This window comes from Lagenorhynchus albirostris, chromosome 18 (genome assembly GCF_949774975.1).
Source record: "Lagenorhynchus albirostris chromosome 18, mLagAlb1.1, whole genome shotgun sequence".
In the NCBI taxonomy this organism is placed as follows: Eukaryota; Metazoa; Chordata; class Mammalia; order Artiodactyla; family Delphinidae; genus Lagenorhynchus; species Lagenorhynchus albirostris.
This window is the reverse complement of record NC_083112.1, coordinates 46,940,397-46,963,915: the sequence shown is the minus strand read 5'-3', so window position 1 is coordinate 46,963,915 and position 23,519 is coordinate 46,940,397. Positions and strand designations below refer to the sequence as shown.

Sequence of the window (23,519 nt, the reverse complement as noted above, 5' to 3'; positions counted from 1 at the left end):
ACTGCTTGCAGCTTTGAAAGTGTTAGGCACAATGGTGTAAAATAATTTTCCCTTTGAAAGTTCACTCACAATGTTTGAAAATTCACAAGGTATTATCTGCTTGCTCACCTTATAATCACAGTTTCAGTCACACACCTTATCAAGAATCCAGCACCAATGCTGTATCAACAGGGCAACATGAAGAGGAAATTTGGTGAACATCAGACGGATTCAACCGCTGCAGGGCTTAAGCCAATTCACACAGCACCGTAAAGTTATTTTTGACATCTGCTTTATCAATCAAAAAGAGCAGAAATACAAAGGCAATCTGAGAAGTGGTGTTTCTTCCAAGGAGCTGACAATCTGAGGAGGAAAAACATATATGATAGAAGTTGGAAAATATTCAAATGCTGAAGTGTCATAATGTCTCCAAATGCAAAAGAACTTCCACTGAGGATCTGAACTGAGCTGTGGCACACAAGGACGTGAACAGGTAGCTGGCAAGAGAGGAGAAAGGGCAGCCTACAAAAGGGAGGAAAGGAGAATAAAGAAAGGGAGACAGACTAGAAACAGCTGTGCTCTGTAATCTGGAGTAAAATGGTACTGAAGTGTTAGGGAGCTGAATACAATTAAGTGCCGGGAACCAAAGCAAGAGTGAAGGTTTCTACGCACAAGAAAACTTAATTCTTACAATTATCAGCTGAATACTGACCCACCTCTTATTTGTCATTAGACATAGAGTTGTCTTTGCTTCAGAAACCTGGTAGCCTCACTTTCTATCTCAATGTCTAGAAATAAATTTAAGGCAAAGAAATTATGTTTTTCACCCATGGAAAAATGAGGTTCTGCCTAGGGAACGGATGTGTGGTATTCTTGAGCTAGCTGTTACTTGAATGACAGGGAAGAATGAGGGGTCCAATAATGAGAGAGGCTGAATAAACTTACGATGCCAAATTATTAACTGCAATTTCACTTTATTTTCCCATCAGGGATTTTCCCACTTATTGAAAATATATAATAGTGATACTGATTCTTTTCCTTCACTCTAAACTTTAAACTTTCACTCTAACTTCTGCTCTAAACTTTATCTATTTTAATGTCTTTATTGGAGTATAATTGCTAGGGGCAGGACAGGAATAAAGATGCTCTAAACTTTAGATTTATCAAACCACTACTAAAAAGATAATACAGAGTTCCCGTATACCCCACCCCCAGTTTCCTCTATTCCATACTTTATTCAGATTGCCTCAGTTTTCCCCTAACGTCCTTTCTCTGTTCCAGAATCCTATTTCGTTTACATTACACTCGGTCACGTCTCCTTAGGCTTCTCCTGGCTGTGACAGCTTCTCACATTTTTGTTTCTCATAACCTGGAGTTTTGACTACTGGTTAGATATTTTGTATGATGTCCCTCAACAGGGATGTCCAACGTCTTTCGCACCATTAGACTGGGCTTATGTGTTTTTAGGAGGAAGACCACAAGGCAAAGTTCCATTTTCATAACATCAAACCAAGAGTATACACTATGAACATGACTTATGCTGTTGACGAGGACCTTGATCACCTGCTGAGGGTGTCTGGCAGGCTTCTCTAAGTGTAAAATGATCCTACCTCCCCTCCTGGCCATATTGTACTCTTTGGAATAAAGTCACTTCGTGCAACCTGCACTTAAAGTGAGCGGGGACTTATGTTCTATCTCTGAGGGTGGAGGATCTACAAAAACTGTTTGGAATTCTTCTGCAGACCTCTTTCCTATATTTTCACTCATTTATATTAGCATGGACTCACGGGTATTTTATACTTTGGGTTATAATCCAATCCTATTTTATATTGTTGCTCTGACATTCTAGCATCACTGTAGGAATTTTTTTTTTTAACATTTATTTAGGCTGTGCCGGGTCTTAGTTGCAGCATGTGGACTCTTAGTTGCAGCACGGGGGATCTCGTTCCCTGACCAGGGATCAAACCCAGGCCCCCTGCATTGGGAGCGCACAGTCTTACCCACTGGACCACCAGAGAAGTCCTGGAATTTTTTTTTAATTGCTTACTTCTCATTGATGTAAGATGCTCCAGGCACCCTTGTATGCTTCCTACCCTAGTCCCAGAATCAGCCATTTCTCCGAGGAGCAACTCTTGGCTCTTTTTATTGGAGATAGCATTAGAAACCAAGGTGTACTGTTGCTAGTGGTTAAAATCATCTCAGTGTTTTGTTTTTTTTTTTTTTTGGCCATACCGCTCGGTTTGCGGGATCTTAGTTTCCCAACCAGCGATCGAACCCAGGCCCCAACCGGGGCCCCTGCAGTGGAAGGGTGGAGTCCTAACCACTGGACCACCTGGAAATTCCCTTTCTCTTTTAAAAAGGAAAAAAAAGTTAAAACCCCAATTCTTGTTTTGTTTACCTCTGACAAAACTAGGCTATATACAAGTTAGCTCCACAGTGTCTTCAACTAATGATCTTGAAAAGGTAAAGTCAATATGTGTCTGTGTAATGACCAGAGAGGGGGCTAAAGAAATCAGCATTCATGAAGTATGCCTCCCTTTATACCTCCGATATTGTAAAAACAAATTCCTCTCTTTTGTCTTAAACAAAAGTAGATACTGGTTCAAAGTGGGAATTGTTTTCTTATTAACTGCCCACATAAAACAGACCCTTTTATATAGCTATGAGAAAGGAATTTGTTCATTGTTTTTGCTATGGTAGGGGAAGAAGGAAGGCACAACATGAATCTTTTAGGCACTTTTTATTTTCCAAAAAAATTTGTCATTTATATATATAAACATCTCATTCTCTCAAAAAATTCTACAACTATACAGCTGTTTGCTCCATTATTTGCATAGGAAATGACCACAATACAAAAATAAGAGGGAAAAAGAAGCAAAACAGCAACCAACTTATGCTTTCCATGTAGGTATGTTTCCACGTATAAACATTTTGAAGCCTCTTACAAAATATTTACACCGTTTGTCATCTATTTACACGTTTTTAAGAGCAACTTTTCTAACAAACAAAACTATAATTTATCAAGTTATGAAAATTTTCTAAAAAATTTACTATATTACCACAAAATAAATAAAGATAAACAATATTTTAAAAACAAAATTAAATTTTCATTTCAATTAAGACCGCTTTTGGCATTTTGCTTATTCATTCTGCCCTTTGGTTGACAGCATCAGTGTCACATTACTATTTTATATTGCATATGTGTAGCACTTACTTCCTTAAGTTTTCAACATGTCATTTATAATTAAAGGCAGACACTGAGTCAGTATTAACAATAGATTAACTAAACTGCACTGTAATTTAGGTAAAATTACTGTGTCTCACTGTATATTACATGCAAAGTCGACATAAACTGGCATTTAACCAACTGTACTGCACGAGCAAACATCTCGATATATGAAACCTGCATCATAAATTCCATGTTTCCATATACGAAAAACTACATCATAAACTCAACATTGCCATGTGAAAACTACGTAAGTCCGTCTTTTTAAAAAATGATACTGTTCAGCTTGTTGTAAGAGGTTTAATTTTTGAATATTGTTAACTGTCTTTTAGCTCGAGTTCACAATTCATACAAAATGTCGCTCATATTTAAAATAAACAATCTGATTTTAATCAGTGCATGAAATCTGCTTTTGAAGTTCATTTGAATGATTATTATCTCTTCCCCCTAGAGAAATGAATTTAGTAAGGTTTTAAAAGGTATCTTACCACAGGTTCTAACTGTCAATGTATTCATGGTTATTTTCAAAAGAATTATTTATGATTTTTCCCCAAAAGAATCTTAGAAAACGTGTAATAAACCTATAAAGCTGATTTGCATATTTACAAAATTTCGAAGAGCAAATATAGGCAACTCATATTTAAAAAAAAAAAAAGTTTGTTCAATGGCTATTTGGAATTGCCAGGTATGCTGCGCACCTCTAGAGAATTACCTAGTATTGAAAAAAACTCCTCTGATGTCAAGTAAAATCTTGACACACAATCCAGCCGACTTCCTGTGCCTGCCAACTGACTTGTTTACTAAACACTGTCACATTAAACGGTGGTGCTTTGGGAAGAACACTGCAAACACACCCTGCACGCCCAATCCGCACTGAGATGAGGCTGCCTGTCTGAGATGATTGGCATCTGCCTGGGTGAAGCCAGGTTACAGCAAGCATTCCAGATTCTGAAAAGGACCAAACACTTTGGTATTAATACAATGTATTCCCTGTTTTCTCAAATATACAAAATATACATTTCCAGTCTTTTGTTTTCGTTTTCATCTTTCTCTATATAGTTAAGTTTGTAGTTTAGAATTTTGCCAAGCGAGCGGAGGAGCGGCGGCAGGCGATACGCGAGTGGCGGCAGCGGCAGCTCAGTTCTGGTGCCTCTTCATGTGCAGGGCCAGGTGGTCCGAGCGGGAGAAGCTGCGGTTGCACACGCCGCACTGGAAGGGCTTGGCCCCCGTGTGCTTGCGGTAGTGTCGGGTCAGCTCGTCCGAGCGCGCGAACCTCCAGTCGCAGCCTTCCCAGGTGCACTTGTACGGCTTCTCACCTGCGCCAAGGGACCAAGAGGAGGAGGTGAAGGGATGACTCGGAACACGGACACAGGCAGTACTGCCTGCTAAGGCGTTTCTCTCAAACTCATGCTCCGAGGAGGGAAGTGTGCGAATTCCTTGATGAACTAAAAACCCCTCGAGTCATCTAGCACAGAGAGTCACTGTTTTGCAGAAGAGCACTTAATTACAGAGAGAAAAAGTATTCTGTCCATCAATACTATAAACTTAATGGACCACAACTGAGATCCTTTACTTCAACAAAGTGGTCCTAAAAGTTTCTGAATTAGCCACACTGGAACGTCCAGCACGTAAGCCAGTTTGCTTGAACACATGGCTTTCCAACATGGACTACTGGGCACTGGCTCTTTGAAATTCACTCCAGTACACATACGTACACACCTTCCCATTTTTCAGACTGAAGCAAACCAAAGCTGGAAAAAGAGTAAAGTTGAATGGTGCTAAAGCTTTATGCATTTGCCATTTAATAATTCCTCAACCAGATCAGAAAGTCTGGTACCGATAACTTCACTTTGGTGAAGGGTCATGAAACAGCCACAACAATTCTAACATTTGCTGATAAATGCATTTAATTTTCCTCTGCAATGCATTGAGCCAAAAAGCAAAATTCACTTCATCAACGACGTGCCAAATGCATATTATATGCCAGGCACCGTCCTGAATGCTTAGGATAAAACAAAAATGCCTGACCTCATGGAGCTTGTATGTGTAACATAGAAAAGCCTCTAATTCAATCTTCCTGTTCTTTCACAGCTCTCTTCACTTAAATGGTGAATTGATATCTGAGCCGCTGCCCTATCCCTTGCAATCTGTATTTTTCTTAATGTTGTCTAAAGTTTGCTGGTTGCTAATCTTTCAAAACTACTCAGTATTGGCAGCCCAAAAGGATTCTGCCTATAGTGGCACCCAAAGAAACTCCCGGATGGTCTGGCAAAGGCCTTTGCTACCCTTCACTCCAGACCAGCTTCTGACTTCATGCAATTACCCTGCATCATTGCATATTTTTGATATACAAATAAAATTAATGTCACTTTTGGAAAAAAAAACTACTTGCTATTTATAAGGCAGTCGTAACTCCCAGTTTTAGAATTGATTAGTTCTATTTAATTAAGATCATGTATTCCTCTAAATAAATCCCCAAACCTAAGAACTTCTCACTGAGCATTCACTTGTAGTTCCTATATTTTTGCTTTATTTTGTTATGATTTTCCATGAGTTTGTTTAAGATGAGAGCTTGTGAAGTCAATCTGCACATTAAAGTACTGCTGGCTTACTGCTGAGTTTTATATGGATAGCATTTTAAAACTCTGAGTAGCCAAACTCCTAAATTCCTTAAAACGTTTTCTTCTGCAAGGGAAGAGGTGCTTTGAACACTGGTTACTCAGTACCACAAGGAAATCCAACTACCTTTCTGCCTGATTTAGCAGGATCATATTCAGGAAGTTGTAAGATTACTCAACTGAGTCCAAATTTTAAAAGACATTGTTCACATCAACTGAGATTTCCACAGCTCGTGGTTAATGTATTTTTGCTGTCCTGATAACCACTCTTGACACCTGAACAAAATCCCATTAAGGACAAAGATGGAAGGGCCAGAGCAGCCCTCTGAATCTTGTACCAGTTACTTCCCAGGAGATTTCCTTTCAACTCCTGTGGTGTGCACCCCTTAGCCACCCTTTGCCTCTCCTCTCCTCTGCCTCTGAGCCAAGACACAGATATTTTTTGTGTTTTTAAGTCCCTTTTAGGTTCCTACTGCTCCATTTAAAAAAAATGCACACCTCAATACCTGAAATGTTTTTTCCCCCCTCAGAGTAAATTCAAAGAATTTAAGCTAATATACTTAAACCTTTTGAGTAACAAGAAATAAACCACTTTTCTTTCACTTATATTCACATGTAATCTGTTTAATACATAGAAACGTCTTAATGCCAGTTGTAAATGTAGCTATCACTCTTGTCGATGTAAATCAAACAGAAAAAATTAACCTTTTGCACACAAGTGTTTGTTTTTTTTCCCCGTGAAAAATAAATCACAAAAACAAACATGTTGGTTAAATACTTTACTGTCATTTAATGGGAAGAGAAAGTTATTTCTGATGTCTGAGGCAAGGAAAAAAATTCCTAAAGTGCCCCAAATTTAAAAGAAGTCATTCTAGTCTTTTGAATTGAATAATTAAATGGCAAGAGAACTGAATTTTCAAAGTTTATTTAAGAAACAAGGGACACTAGACTCTTTTTGTTCACTATTTTTACTGGCTAGGAAGCAATAAACTGCATCAGTATTTTTAAAAGTTTACTTTACTGATTGGTTGAAAAACGGTAGCCATGAAAATTCCTAAAACATTTGGGGTTTTGCTCTCAATTTATATGTATCTATAGATTATTCAGCCAAGAATACTACCACTGTCTGGACGTTAGTTATGGGGCCAGGGCTTCACCATAAAAGCAAGGACAACTATTCCCCACTTGAGGCAGTTTCTACGGGATTTGTTCAAGTGTCAACACGGCTCAAGTAAAACATTGTAGAGGAAACTGGTACCCAATTTTTGGCCAAATAGCAGATTCAGGCCTTTCTTCCTCAGCCAGAAACACTATGCATAGTACTTCTGGGAAACCAAACTAACTTCCTTTAAGTTATTTCAACAAGATAGAGCTTTCAAAAGTTTAATTGGATTTTTACAGAATCTCTTTCCAATACCACCAATTTAAAATATTTAGTTAAGCTCTTTCAACATCATCTGTATTTTCAAGTTCTCATGCTGTTAATGTGAAACTTTCCAAAGGCAAAAAGAAAAAAAAAGTGACAAATTTGTACAGCATGTAAAACAAGCTTCAATTATCTCAAATAAAGTATGTACTTTCTCATTCTCTTTTAAAATTACTAGGACTATTTTACTAGAAATCCCTGATCTTTTAAAAAATTGTTAAGTTACACATACATATGGGTCCATACTGATTAAGTCAATTAATGTTAAGCAAAAACATTACCAGTAGAAGAAGGGAGTAGGCAGAAGCAGACACTGAGCACATACTCCCAACCCAGGTACTTGTATCTCATTTATCCTCACAACACCTCCAGGAGTCAGAAGCAAAATGATGAGCTCCACGTTCAGAAGCCTGGCCTGCCACTTTTCCTCAATGTCCTGCCTACATCCTCCATTAGCAAACACTAATACACGCTCTATATGAATGGCTTAAGGAACACAAAGATATTGTTCACCTCTATTTAAAGATTCTGAAGCCACTTGTGAAGCTCAGTTAATGACTAGCTTAATGGACTGAGAGCAGGCCTGAAATCACAGACGGTCTGAAGCACAGGACACACTCCGACTGAGCCATCCCTGGCTGGGCGGAGACCTGCTTTTCAGGACCTGTGGAGTCCTGAGAGCTGTTCTATGCTGGGACTGACAATCCCCAAATATCACCTAATGACGGCTCTCTTTTACCCCAGGCTAAAGGAACTTCAGTGGGTTAGCAGAACATGTCTGTAAAGTATTTGAAAAGTCTTTAGCGATGTTTTTTCTTCTGCTGAATAGATTAAGAAATGACTTTTGAATCTACCACAATAGAATGGGAAAAGTTTCTCTGCTCTGCTGAACATACTCAATAGACTCACACCAAGGCCTTTCCCTAGAATGTTCTACACAGATTCTTCTAACAAAAGAAAAATATCACAGATGGCAATATTTATCTTACAATAGTTATTTTAGGTAACGTTTTTGTTACAGCAAATTTGTGTACCTGGTTTACTTCCTGATGGCTAAAAAATAAATCCAATCAATTACGTTTGACAGAGGCCCAAAATCATCAAAATTCAAGTCAATGTTTAGTAAAGGAGAGTATAACCTGTACTGATGAGTGTAACCTGTACCAAGCGACTTGCAAAACACAACGAATAAGACTTGGTCTCTGGCCTCAAAGAGCTTAACATCCATATTCTATTCTGACTGTTAAAGTGGAATAAAATTATTTCAATAGTCAATACTTAAGCTTAATTCTTAGAATTTGAGTCCTTGATGCTCAAAATGGGCTCTTATTTCAGGAGGAAAATATTTTCATGCAATTCAAGAATAATTAGATCTTTCCCATCATTAGCGACTTAAGGAATTTAGAGCTGAAACAGTATACATTCTAATAAAAGGATAAAAAAAAGAAGCTTTAATCCAAGATTAAATAAACTCATAGGGAAATGTTAGGTATCTTAAAAAACAGATAAAGCAAGATGATTTGGGCTCATTAATTCATATTTCTATATATCTATCTATGTCAGTAATTTTCCATTAAAAATCTTTTTATTAAAGGTCATTGCAGAACATCTCCTACACCTGGCAACAGAAGGGTAGGCAGTTCATTTCAAAGATCTGTATTGCCAGTATTTGCAAAATGCACCTAATGTTTACTAGATATAGTATCCCTGTCAATAACGTACTCACTTTAAGGAGGCTAATTAAAAGGATATATTAAGAAATTCCCTTCTTTCTCCCTGTGTATCTTTAAAATCGGACTCACCTGATTCCTTCTAGAAAACCTCTGAACAGTCCAAGAGAAATCATTCCACTTCTCTATATCCCCATCATCACTTAAATGTGATTTAAATGACTGATTTACACTGGCACAGATATTGCTGAATGAAGGCTTCAAATAGCTGTATTTTGCCTCCTTAACTAGCCATGAAAGTTCCTCAAAGGCAGAGACTGTCTTCTATTGCCTCACTTCTCCTCATGCACCTTTGGTTAATCACGTTTGGCCCAAGGCTGACCAACTTGGGAATTTTCATTCACGAAAAGGAGGGAAGGTATAAGAGACAGGGAAGCATCTAGTGTGAGGCCACCATATTGTGTCTTTTTTTTCTACGAACCCACCGGCAGCAGGGCTTTGCCTGGTTCTGTTTTGCGGAGGACCACTGAGTGTAATCTGATTAAAGGTACATTTAGGCGAGAACCGTACTTTTTAGCCTCTTCAGAAGGACATGTTCAGAATCAGTTGATTATCCATCCTGAAGTTGTCCAAGGATAAATCAACTATGTAAATGAGCTTTCTTTTCCAGAACTGGACTGGATTTGGTGAAAACCAAGCAGTTGTGGAGCCCCTAGTGCTGGCCAAAGGCAGCCAAGGAACTGCTACACCTGAAGGGGACAGGGGTGGGTGTGATATCCTGGGTGACAGGATATCTCTACCCCAGCAGGACCAATCTCTAGGCACCTAAGCTCCTCTCTGCTACTTCTCCTAGGGGTTCTGGACAAAAACATCCTCTATCATTGATAGTGTTAATGAAATACCAATTCCTGAGTCTCCTGACAAAAAGACAACATTCAGATTCACCTTCTTGTAATAAGAGCCCAAACCAAATTTTTTTTTAAAAAAAGCAAAGTCTTGGTGAAATATTTTACCTTCTCCTTTTTAACCAAGCCAGAAAAATTCTGTTTTCATTTTTCTAGCACTGAATGAGTACTAGATATCCTTTCCTTTAATTTGCACTTAACGTGGTTACCTTGACCTGCAGATTCTTCCCAACTCTTAAAGGTTTATATTTATAAAGTAGTCAAAAGTATTTTCTTTTGCCCCGATGTTTTTTTATGAAAGCTACCTATGGTGTACTTCTAAAACAGTAACTCACCCTTAATCAGAGTTGTTAAAGATCCTTGAATATAAATAATACAGGCTGACAGAATAGGAATGCTGCTACAGAGACACTTACTGAAGTAGGACATTACTTTGTTTCTAATCTTTCACCTGAAAAGACATAGCTCATCAAGTCAACAACTATTACTTTCTATAGAGCTAAAAATATCTGCCAAAGTAAAAACCTTTGGTGATTAAACCATTACTTTAAAAAAAAACTACATTCTCACTACCTTCACAGCTAACTGTTTCTGTCTCAACTTCAGCAATTCTATTTAATCCATCTATGAACCACCTTCTCCCACTAATTTATAAAAACAAAAGAAGAGATTCTCTTTGGATCCTCCACAAGATCAGTCAAAAACGTTTACTTAATCAAATTATACTTAACCTTCCATAAGCTTTATCATCTCAAAATAACGTTTAATCAATTTCCTATGTAAATGTTTTTCGGATGAAAGAACAAGTCCCAAAAGCAAAGTTTAATCTTCCCAGTGAGTCATTAAAAAGAAATTGTTTCTAAGCTTTCACGCTCATAAATACCTTTCCAGGGGTCTGAACCAGAGAATCTCTTTAAGCCACTATTTTTTTTGTTTACATTAACTTGAAATTGTCAATATAGAAAATAAATTTCAAAGCTGCAAACAAAAATAATTTAAGAATGTTTAACTAGTAACATATAACACAGGCTAAATGTGATACTTTTTCCTGCATAGTTTTCAAATATAGACTCAAAAAAATCACTGAGCACTAAATAATTTCATGCTGCAAAACTTCTTCGCCTCTGCAGATAACACAGGTTACACATTTAACCAATATTGATCTCTAGATCCAAACTGCATGATCTCCACTAAGGCCATATATACAATCATACACTGATTTTAGCTCTAAATCATCTTTTAAGGAAATGAAGTCCTTCCTATATTTTTTAAGTGTTTTACCACTTCCCACAGTTCCACGAAAGGAGTAACTCATGCTCAGAACATTATGAATGTTTTCTATTTGTGGGGAAGTGTTACAAATCAAAATACCTTTATTATCAACACGGTCAGTATTTTAAAATAAAAATCCATACCTAATATATTTAATGGATAATAAGTGTAGAGCAAGGAACTAGACAGGAATTTATATCTAAGGATTTTTTAGTACCCAAACTGAAACTAAAATCAATGCTTAGCAATAAATCTCTAGCAGAGATTCTGTATTTTAAAGTATACATGGTAACATCTTAATATAAATGTCATTAGAAAAGAAAGTGTTCTACAGAGCAAGTAAGGCAGAACGTAGGAATTTAGTCTCTTTACAAGTAGGCTTGGGCTCAAAATCTTTGCAAGGCTTACTGTGAAATTCTTTCTTAAACAAGGAATCCCAAATACAGCTCACTGTGAGATTCTAACAGGATAGTGCTTCACCCACAGTCCATTTTGTGTTGTTAGTTATGTTTCCATTTTCTTCTGTGGGGTGTTTCCAATGGTCCTTTTCTTGTCAACCCATGGCAGGGCGTTCTGGGGTCATTTAGTCCCCACGTGGCAGCCCGTGCAGAGTCTGGGTCTAAGGGATACTGGAGCCCAGTGCGTGTGCTGCTCAGATTCTGCACAGATGCTCGTCTTCTGCCCGGCTCCAGACAGCTGACAAAGGACCTTAAAATGTTACCATACCCGCTTTTCCCAACTGCTTTAGTATATACTCTAGGGTTAAGTGTACAGCCATACATGTGACTAAAACTACTCAGATTTCAAACATCTGTATTCAGAGTTCACTATTTACTTCTTCAGAACTCTTTCTTTGGAAAGTAAGTACTTTTTACTAATGTGTAAACACAATTTTCAAAGAAATTTCCACACTCATGAAACCAGTATCAGATGATGAGAAATGTTCTCAATTTCTTGCAAATTTTTCTTTGTTATATATAGTCTTAACTTTTTCCTATATTTTGGCCCCAAGCCTGTGCTCAGAAGTTTTTAAAATCTTCACTACGAAATTAAAGACAGTAAGATGTATGAGCAGAAACAACTATACTGCTGGTTGCAGCAGAATATTCTTTTTGATTTATGAATCAGTTTAACAGTCACCTTGATTTGTAAGGGCAGAATGGTATGTGAATCTCTTTTTTAAAAAGGTGCTTGGGAGCAACTTTCAAATGATGGCAATGGGTAAAGCCCCTTGTACACATCATGAGGCTTACACAAATTTCAGTAGAATGTTCGAATTTAAATGGCGTTAAGAGTGCAAATAATTTTATTTGGAAATATACACTTCTTGACACTGTTGCCTAGAAGCAGCCATAATTATTTCTAACCAGAGGCATGACATGTATATACACACACTACAAATAACACACAAACACCCCTACACACGTTTAAGGGTACCCGTATAGGCTTACAAGTATGGTACCACATGTATATAAAGATGTAGCATGTTTTTAAGTGAAATAGTTTTTTCCCTAGAAAAGAGGAAACATCCGTTTCAGGTATTCTGTCTACCCATATATAGAACTTTTTATTATTTGCATATTCTTTCTGAATAAAGAAATCGAAGTGTATAAACTTAGAAAAACTTGAATGCTATGAGACTTCTGGTTCAAGAAACTGATTATTTTCTACTCTTTCATCCCAAATATTTTTAAAAAGGTCTTGTTTTGGAAGGACTATTTCCTTAGGTTCAATTTTTAAGTCAAGAAGCATTTGCAATCTAAAAATCCAGAATATGCAATTAAATAGAACTCAGGCATAGGCTGTTTTAATTGCTTAAATCGTTTTTAAAACATAAGGTAACTTGACATTTTAAAGCAATCACAATTATATTCCAAAGAAATCCTAGGGTCCTTCACATTCTGCCTGCCAAATGGCAATCATTTCAAAAGTCATTTTTTATTTTTGATATCAAAAACAAGATCGACCTTCCCATATAAATTGTTTTTAAAGTCCCCTAACAAATTGTCAGGGGAGGTGGGAAGGGGGTGGGCGGGAGAGAGAAAGAAAACAAAAATCTAATACATGAGAGCAGTTACTTAGAAATACCTGGGCCTTTAAAGGAAGAAGAAGAAAAAAAAAGACTTTGCTGGCTTCAGATACATTCATTAAAAAACAACAGGCAGGGAGGGGAGGATGCAATGAGAGAGCACAGGTAATTTTCAAAGGCATTGTCTAGAAACTAGAAATGAGGAGAAAACAACCTCAATGCTCTATGATTACCCAAGAACGGGTTTAGCCAGATGAACAAGTCTGCTACAAACCCTCCCCAAGGCATCTGAAAGGCTATCAAACAAAACTTTATTAAACTGGATTACAGGGTCTCACTCATCAGATGTCGATGGCCACACATTTATGATCTGGTGAAAAAGTCGATGCATGGGACCCAAACTAGGCCTACATCTTCTTTTTAGTTGTTTTTTGTTTTTTTTTTAAGTACGAGCATTGTTAAGACAACCCACTATTAAATTTCTCTGCCAGCAGGTCAAGTTCCAGACTCCTAGGTATAAGCATTCAGAGCACTAAACCCTGACAGGGGTTGCAAGGCCACTTAGATATGCTCTGACTACATCCCTGCAATAAGCAGTTGATTACATCGTTATATAGTATCGCCCTCCTCTTTTATTAGGAGACTTTAACCTCAGGAGAAACGTGTTCTCTCCTTTCTATCTCCTGTTTCAAGGACTTTCAAAGGAAAATAAAACAATCGTTCAGAAGTTTTGAAGTTATTTCCTCTTCTCCTTAATCAAAATTCAAGTAAAAACCCATTTTCAATGTTTCCTTAATATATAACACATAAAGGATAGTTTAGTATTTCTATAGGGAATGTTTTCATGGCCTTGTCATATGTATTCTGAAAACTTCAGGTTGAGTTTATATGCTTAATGGCTGTTTGTTTAACTATAAATATAACTTCTACTTTGGGCTGCTGAGGTAGGATCTTTCCTTTTACATAATCAATCTGTCTCTATCTAAAAACTTTGGGCCGGATTAACCCATTGGTTTCACTGATAAATACATGAGATGTCTTTTCTTTAAAAGCAATTGCTCAGAAAGCCCTGGAACCTACCACGTTGTCGCCAACACTATTCAGGTTTGAAGAAGTAGTGTTTATCATTGCGATATCAAGTAATACTTCCTAACGTGCATACAAAATGTCTGCAGCCATATTCCTCTTAGAGCTCGATCTCAGCACTGACCTTTGTTCAAAGGCTTTTACTTTTTAATGCAGCAGTTAAGAGATAACTGTTTCATTTATCAAAACTCAATTTCCATAGTAACATCCAGCCTGGGGAGATTCAAGTCCTCAGACTAATCCAACAACCCATTCAAAGGAACTGTTGAATACTTTGGTTTCCATAGCAATGATGGAATAAAACATTTTGCTAGGTCATTGCTTTTATTAGCAAACTTATTCTCTGAACTTTAGGTTAAAGCTGCATTTACTGAGAGAAAAAAAACAAAACATCACTTTGTATAGGTTCCTCCCTTTAGAGCTATCCTTTTAAGAAAATCACGAACAGTAACCACCTATATATTTGCAAATACTTTGGGTACTTGGAGGCTTTTACAGCTTGCCACCTCGTTTTGTCCTCAAATGAGTTCTGATGTAAAGTTTTAAAATGAAAAAGCATTTTTAAATGATTGTATAGATCTGACAAGATATGTATCCACAAAATTATAGGGGCTAAACATGTTAAACACGGATGAGATATAAGCTAGAATAAAGATAAAGTCTTTCCGATGTATAAAATACGGGCTGGGGTAGGATGTAGAGTAACTTTTAAACCATGACCCCAGTTTTGCCTGATTTTAATACTCTGCAATTTCGACCCTACCTTTCACCAAGCATGGAAAACATGCTAAACGCAGATATTTTAGGTTAAGGTGAAACTAAAGATAATGTATTCAGCAGTTATGCTTTACATGCTAAATAGAAAAGGTTTTAGTGTTTGATATAGTTTTATAGAAGCCAACTGATTTGCTGCGGAGGGAGAAAATGAGTTACATTTTTTCCTTCAAGATAGGAATAGCAGTGCCATTAAAGTTTTAAAATCCATTAGTAAACTTCGTTGTTTATGTTTGCAAGCAATTAATTCTACGTGAGGTGACAGGGCAAGGCCTTAGTGAGGGAACGTCAGCCTTCCTGGAACCAAACTTTTTCACTGAACTGAATTTTGAGCCAGGCCAGTGCTGAAAAGGTAGGCCATTAAAAAAGTAAAAGTTGAAAGAAGAAAGAAGAGATCAAACCACGTGTTGGCTTTTAAAGGATGAATACCACTTAACACTGTTTACAAAACTCACAGAATTAACAAGAAAATTAACATACCAGTATGAGTCCTCAGATGAGCTTTTAAATGAGAAGATTTTGTGTAAACTTTTGTGCAGCCTAAAATAAAGGAGAAGAACAGCGTGTCATTCTGGAGATCCTTTTGCAATCTTTACATTTGATGACTCGGTGTTTAAAATCTGGCTTTAAAGAAGAAATCTCTCACACAAGGAGGTATTTGAAACTTCAATTTTAAGAGATGTCTTAAAGCATACTCCCCTACTACCTGATTAAAGGTATAATGTGATTTGCTTTATGTATCACTTTAGCAGAAAGAGAGCAGGCAATCAAGCCAAGCTACAAATGGGAAATGTGTGCTTATACCAGTAGGTGCTTTATACTAACTAGTAACACATACTTCAGTGATTTAAAAAATTTTAATAGCTCTAGAGCTGACAATGTTAAACCATTATCCAAGATGACTGCAATTTTCTGTACTCCCACATTTCTTGTTTTTTCATTTAGTATGTCATGCCGTATCATGTATAATAAATTAAACCCTGTATTAATCATAAACTAGCTTATGCCAGCAACTTATAGATATATTCATAACCGTCATCAGTTTATATTTTGGGCCACGTATCTCATTCAAGAATGAGCGTATGTTCACATGCTATCAGAACCAACCTTGAAATCTATTCTGTAGATAGTTCTGTCTTGTAGCAACCTACTCTTCATTCCCACCCCTTATTTTCCCCTACCTTACTTAAGTAATCCCTTTTCAGAGAACTTAATGTAGAATTAACAACTCCAATTTAGATTGCTACAGTAAACAAAGAAAATGTAGCAAGACTCTAAGGTATATAATATTAAAGAGAAAAAAGTCCAAAGTAATCTTTTTTTCCAAATATTCCAGACTTTTTAACACATCACATAAACACTAGGTAACTAAATGGTTACAAACTTGGGTAAGGCACAGAGACTGGGATGCGACAAGAACAGAGTAGGTGAATTGTTTTTTTTTATTGTCAAGCACTACTCTCCCGTGTAAAAAGGCACACACAAACACACACTAAATACACATATCGATGCTTCAACCAGGTAGGATCACATACCCGGATAATCGCAGTAGTGGATGCGTCGTTTCTCCAAATCGGGGTTACTCCTTCTATTGTATCTGACAGGCTGGATGTTTTGCGAAGTAACTGGCAGGGTGGCAGGTAAATTTGGATTATGAATTGCCAGTTTAGAAGCAATTGTAGCAGCATAGGATGGAGGTGGGGTTAAATTCTGGAGCATCTCTGCTTGTCTATCTGGACTTCCAGGCTCTGAGCTTGGTGGTGACGGGGGGAAGTAAGTGGCCTGCTGGGAAAGAAACTGACTTGGCATGGGGTATGTGCAAGGGGGCATGCTCTGGAATTGCTTCATGGCAGTCTGCGGGACGGCAGAGGTGTGAGTGTTAAGACCCGCCATGGCGGCCGACACTGAAACATTAAGACTGTCCATCACTGCTGTCTGGTTTGTAGAACTGGGCATATCTAGATCCGGTGTATTCAGGAGCTGGTACAGGTGGCCCTGCTGGGGAGGGACAGAAAGATGAAGGTCTGGTGTAGGAAGTTCTTGTTTGATGAAAATATTGTTCACCTCTGGAGCTGCGGTCTGGTGGGAGCTGAATATACTGGTGAACTCAGGGAGGGCCTGGGTCGGGGCCGGAGGAGGGGCTGTCGTTTCACTCTGGTGGCTGAAAATGGTAACAGGTTCTGTCTTGATGTGTGTTACGCACGGTCTCTGGGATTTGTAGAGGCCAGTTCTCAGGTGAGTGATGTCGGGGAGGAAGACGTTCATGTTGATACTGTAAGGTAACCCTTCACTGTCAGTGAAGAACTGGTCTACGACTGAGGCACTGTCTCGTCTATACTTTTTATGCTCTGGAATTATAGAAACTGGAGGAAGTTGAGGTGTCAGATACTTCTCCATTTCACATCTTGTCTAAAAAAGAAGAGATACAAACATGTATAATCCACCCAATTCATCATCTCAGGAAGGACAAACTGTGCTTACTAAAAATTCCCCCCAACAATCCTTATGAAAAGTACTAAGGCAAACTCCTAAGTGTTGCTTATAAACATATCTGGTTTATTTGTCAATTGTGTAACAAAATGGTTCACCAAAAACTTACGAAACTGTGTTTAACAAGTATTTGGTAAAATAGCCCCCAATCAACCCCAGATAAAAAGTGAAAGAGACAAACCAAGAAGAAAAAGGAAGCAAACAGAAAAAATATTCCTTTCTGATGCAATAATAAAATATACTTTATCATCACTCACGTACAAGCAGGGTTCCCTGCCCCATTACATTTAAGTTTGCAGCTGAAATACATTATTGTAATATGGCCAAATTACCTTGATTCTGTTTATGTCATACAGGTAAATTCAGTGTTTAAAACAGAAAGAAAAAAAAAAACCAGCAAACCTTAACCATAATATTGAAACATTTCTCTCTCTCTCTCCTTTTTTTTTTTTTTGCTTGGGTAGATATTGCTACAATATTTAATATAAAACATATTCCTTGGCTATTTCAGTGCCTTTTCCATTTTATAGTTCAGTGGAAACTTAAATACAATGTCTTGAGCAAAACATAGTATCCACTGAAAAGAACAAACCAACTTCACCCTTCACCATTTGATCTAAACGTTGATTTTAATCAGCAGATTCTGTAATTGGTTAATATGATAATGAAATGTTCCTATTCATATCCCTATCTAAAACAGATCTTTAATTACCTAGGGGAAAACCATTCCCTTGGTAGAGTGGTGCTAAGGGGCCCGTGGGTGGGGATAGGCTGCCTGTCGCCAGCACAGTCATCAGCCAAAGATTTATCGTGTGCTCCTCAGTGGGCCAATGCTACATTCCCCCTCACTCTGTAAAAAGCTCAACCTTATCCTCTTGTGTCTTCTAAGCAGCAAACTGACAAATAACCAAATCATTTTAAAATGGTGATTTTTTTTTTTTTTAGGACACAACCCAGCTTGTAACTGGTCTCCTCCGCCTTTTCCAGCTATCGTTTTTCCTGGTATAACATAAACTTCTACAATTTTTTACACTGAAAGGAAATTTCAACAGAAAAAAACCCCACAAACACACACAAAACACCCCAAACTAGATGCTCATAGAACGATCAACCACGGTATCCTAACCAGTGAATAATACAGTCATTTTCTGCTACTACTTAATTTCAAGTGTTTCAAATCAGACCCCGAATCATTCGGTGTGGATACAGACCGTGTCTCCCGCATAGACACGATTTAAAAATAAAAATTAACGCTCTGGTCTTGTGAGTCACTTCTCTGACAAATGCCACTGCCCTTTCACAGCACTGCGACACTCGCAGACCTCCCGGAGCAGAAGCTGGGTAGCAAATACACAGTGTACCAAGGGGCTATTAAATGAGGCGTCTTGAAATAAACCGAACTAAACCCTTTCGTGCACTTCACTCCCATGGTGGTTAGTGGTTTCTGATTTTAGCTCTTCCAGCTGTTTGCATGTGGGTATGTTTCCAATTTTTTTTTTTTTTTCCTTGGGACAGGCTAAAAGTCCCGGGAAGTTTTTTCTGGGCTATATGACTCCCTGCGTGGGCGAAAGAAACAGGCGGTTGCTCTAATTCGGCTGCCGGGCAAGTGTAAAAGCCAACTGCCAGCTTTCATCGAGGTTCCAAGAGGAAATCTACACGCACATGAAGAAACCAACAACCCCCGGTCTTTCTTTGTCTTTCTTTTTAAGGAAAAATAAGCGCTCCAACACCACCTTAGCTTTCCCAACTCCCGTTTCCCAAAGGCAGCCCTACGATAGCGTCTAAAGCAGGTTGCACCAAGGGATATGAAACTAGCACCCCGAGGGGCCTCCCTACAGCACCCTGATTTGCGTTTCCACTGAACCCGGGACGGCGTGGGACGGGGGTGGGTAGGGGGAGAGTCCAAGGCCGGGGCAGCGGCAGGAGGCGGGATTAAGAGGACACGCGGAATCGAAGCGAAGTGGGGCGTGAGGTACGAGGTTTCATCCCCCGAGTGGAAGAAAAACAACTAAGGTGCGTGTGAGCACCAGTTCCCTCCTTACCCTTTCCCGGACAGAGCCGCCAGGGCAGATTCCCCTTGGACCCTCCCCTTCAGGTACCCCCACCTTCTCCCGGCGAAAAGCGAGTGCCCGGCCAGGAGGGCAGGGCGGGGCTGCCCCCCAGACCCGGGCCGCGGTGCGCCCCGACGCGCGCCCCAGCCTGGAGCGGCCCCTGTCGCCCGCGCGTCGCAGCGGCGGGACACGCCCGAGTCCCGGGAGGGAGGCGGAGGGAGGGAGCAGCTCTTCCTACCTGGACCAGCTCCTGGGCTGGCAGTCTCGGGCCGGCGGCGGGCGGCGGCGCCGGCTGTGGCGGCGCGGGCTGCGCCTGCGGGTGGTGATGCGAATGCTTCAGCTCGTCGCCGGGGAAGAGCGCCGCGTCGCGGGCCGGGTTCGCTGCGCCCAGCACGGGCTTGAGCTGAGCGAACACGGGCTCGTCCTGCGGGGGCGGCGGCTGGGGCATAGGTCCCAGGCGGGCGCTCATGGTCAGCACCCGCGTAGCCATGGGAACTCGGGGGTCGGCTCCGGGCGCGGGGTGCGGGTTGAGCGAGCTTCCCACGTCGCCCACGCTGACTCGGGCCGGCGAGCTCGGCGCGGGGCGGCGGGCGGTGGAGGGTAGGCTCCGGGTGGACCCTTCAACTCACACCAGGCGCGGTTTTTGAAGGCGCGCACGAAAACCCAAACTCTTCCGCTCCGCCTCGCGTGAACGCCGATGTCCTCCCGGCGACCACTTTCTCCCGCCACGCCCCGCCACGCTCCCTCGCTCCCCCGGAGCCCGCTCCCGCCACGGCCGGTGTCCCCGAGCGAGCTGCTAGCGCGCGTACCTGCCCCGCGACTACTGACACTTGACGCCCGCCTCTATTTTACCCAACTCTTGGGGGGCGGGGCCCAGCGGCGAGACTGGCAGCGCTCCGGCGAATCCCGAGGCCCCGAGGCCGGCCGGGCCGGAGCGACTAGCCTATGAGAAAGGAGAAGCTTGCCCAGAGCTCCGCCTCCGCCGGGCGGACCGCACCCCTCTCGGGCCACGAGCTTCGCGCGCAGGGCGGCCGCGCAGTTTGTACACAACTTCTGTGACAGATTGGGCTGGCGGAGCTGGGGGCGGAGGAAGGAAAGAAGCGGGTGGAATCTGGGGAAGAGAGGGAATTCGGGTGGAGACGTGGAGGGAGATCTCTACGGACTGTTCTCTGCCAGGATTAGAGAGAAAAAAGAGTTTTGCAGGTCTTAGGTGTTGTGCAAGGACCTGAAACTCACAAGCTGAAACCTAGAAGGCAGCTAGGTGCTGGCGCTACGGTTTTGAAGAGTTTTGTTTAATGAGCGTGTATTTTTAAATATACAAAATGTACTTTCTTTAGCGCAGAACTAGGGGTGGTGTGATAAATTTAAAAACAGCTCTTGTCTCTGTGTATCTTTAGCAGTGAATATATCCATTTAGCAAAGCAAATTTGGAATGTCCTGAATAAAAGTTTTAATGGCAAGTATTTTTTTAAGTCCTTACATAAAAGCTTTTTTTTTTTCCCTACAGTATTTAAATGGGTAGGAGTAGTTTTCACACACACTTCAACTTCGTATCCGTGTATGGAGAGGAGGGGGATGGGTCATATGAATTTTGAAGTTTTTAATATTTACACTGTTGATTCTAGCCAAAGCATGCAATCTAATTTAAGCACTGACGACTAGATGAAACGTATTTAAATAGACATTACATCTTTGACTTATTTTTGCTACCACTGTGTGTTCAAAAAGTGGAGTTTAGTATTTACAAAACAGAAACGTAGCACATTTACCTTTCACCATGGCACCTACTCCTACGAAAAGGCAACCAAAGAAGCCACAAACGTTAGACAGGCAGCAGCTCTGAAAACTGGGAATCCAAATTTGTAGGAAAGTAATAGCCAAAATATATCACTGTCCATTGACTGTGTTATAATGGGAAGGTGAATTTTTGCCAGCAATCACCTAAGGAAAGCACTTTCCTTAATCTTTAATGTTCTTGTACAAGATTTTTATCTGGCTTATTGGGAAGCCGTTAACAATACACTGAAATAAAAATGCCTGGAATATTACTACATATGTGTATATATGGTGACAGAACACTATACCATTAGACATTTTTACATATACAACATCACTTCACAGTAAGGCAGCTTTTACAAAAAAGAGTTCTTAGGAAAATGTTCTCCTCAAGAAGTGAATCTAACAAAGATAGGGATCTCGTTTCAGTGTGTAGATTAAAAAAGTTTATATACACAAAGTGTTACAGGTGTTTATTATTAGAAAACATAAAATTATGCTGTAAAAAATATTTTTTCTCCTTTTCATTCTGTTCTTGTTAATGATTCATTTTTAGAGCTGTGATCACTGATTTCAGAGAATGGTTGACGACTACTTTCATGTTACCAAAGTATTATTTAATGTGTTTTGGCAAATTTTTTTCTAAGCAATCTCACACCATCCACCTTCACCTTTAAAAAGCCGCCCTGATTTTCTCTGATATTGAACCCAATTATATAATTAAATAATTTAGAAACAGATTATAGAATTGGTATGGGATTTAATGTAACTTTAAAAAAAAATTGAACCTTGCAAGATTTTTAGTACTCAATGCTAATAACATGATCAAACCTGTGTGATATAGATAACTCAATAGAATTTTGTATTCTTTTTAACTTTAAATCTAACTTAGATTTAATACAAGTTGGTATCTATTTATATTTTAATTTGCTTTTAAACCTATCTAGACCTTTCCTTTTGTCTCTCTCTTTTTTTTTTTTAACCAGAGCGTTGATGGCCTGTTATTTCAACCTAAGCTTTTGCTGCAATAAAATCCAGTTATTTTACTGGAAATATTTCTACATTTCACACCATTTTTTAACATGCATTCATTTACAAAAGCGTTTCCAATGCAAAAAAAAAAAGCTATTTGATAAACTTTTAATAAAATATTTTTATAGTCCTTTAAATTTTTTTTCATATTTCCACTTTTCTTAATGAATGCAGATATGAACATACCTATGGTTGGGCTCGAAACATATTTACAGCCGAAAAGCTGAATACAATCTTTTTTGCTCAAATACAGTAGCATTTATTTAAATTTCATTCCTGACATAAGGGTTCATGAAATAGGGCTGCCACTTTTAAGTAATAGTTTCTCTGAAATACCCAAGTCTGCAGTCTCACAGAAAATAATTAGCTTAGCACTGTACAATAGTACAGAAATTGGAAAGAAATCCTTTTCTGAGACATTTGCCATGCGGTTCTGAACATATAAAAGACATGTTCAACCAAGCTTACTTGCTGTTGCTGTGAACACAAATACTCCAGCTGCAAACCTGCTTCACTGACTTAGCCAAAAGGGTTAAAACTTGATAAATATTTTTCAAATGTTCCAGGTTCTGCATTGGCGTGAAGCCAGACAGTGTGAATGGACAGATACTCAATTACTTTGAACTTTCTAGTTCTTTGCATTCCTTCCTGCTTAGTAGTGCTGTACCATGAGGGAAGATAGGAGAAAACAAAAAACAAATGTCAGGTTTCAAAAATCAATTAGTGGCCTGGCAGTGGTGTGTTAACTGAACTGTGCCAAAACAGAGAATTCGGAGGGAAAGAAAGAAGAAAAGTTGAGTAGTCAAGTTAGGTAGGAGGGTAAGCACAGAAGCAGTGTGCATGCTTAAGTCCTTAGTCACTGGGCAACACAGATTTAGTCTTAGAATAAACCCTAAGTGTCACTATCTTTACGGGAATAAATACGCCTGAATGTATGGAGGCTGAATAGGCATTCAACGATGGGGAAGGGGAGGTTTGAAGGAGGCAGTGGAAAAAAATGGATAAATAGCTTCTGAATGATGAGATGAGAGAAATATGAAGCTATCACTAGGGCAACGTTCACAGGAAGACACGGCAAAAGAAATATCTGTGTTCAGTTGTTTGGCCGACTCGTCACGGAGAGCTTGAAATTAAGGGATCTAGAGTATTTTTGACAACATTTTATTCACTTTGGAAACTATTCAT

At 39.4% G+C, this 23,519-nt stretch overlaps 1 protein-coding gene across 1 annotated transcript; it reads right to left on the bottom strand.

Moving 5' to 3' along the window:
* Nucleotides 1-2,704: 2,704 nt before the first annotated feature.
* Nucleotides 2,705-20,328, bottom strand: KLF5 (KLF transcription factor 5). The gene is made up of 4 exons (XM_060129112.1): nt 19,765-20,328; nt 16,521-17,394; nt 15,466-15,525; nt 2,705-4,521 (listed from the first exon to the last, which is right to left on the bottom strand). Exons 1-4 carry the CDS (start codon nt 20,014-20,016, stop codon nt 4,343-4,345), a joined length of 1,365 nt encoding a protein of 454 aa, XP_059985095.1. The 5' UTR covers nt 20,017-20,328; the 3' UTR covers nt 2,705-4,342.
* Nucleotides 20,329-23,519: the final 3,191 nt, after the last annotated feature.

Excerpts from the sequence above, each read along its gene's own strand:
- KLF5 (XM_060129112.1), bottom strand. The coding sequence starts at position 20,016 with ATGGCTACGCGGGTGCTGACCATGAGCGCCCGCCTGGGACCTATGCCC. Across the intron at positions 17,395-19,764 it reads CAGCCCAGGAGCTGGTCCAG|ACAAGATGTGAAATGGAGAA; the intron begins GTAGGAAGAGCT and ends CTTCTTTTTTAG. Across the intron at positions 4,522-15,465 it reads TCATCTGAGGACTCATACTG|GTGAGAAGCCGTACAAGTGC; the intron begins GTATGTTAATTT and ends CCCTTGGCGCAG.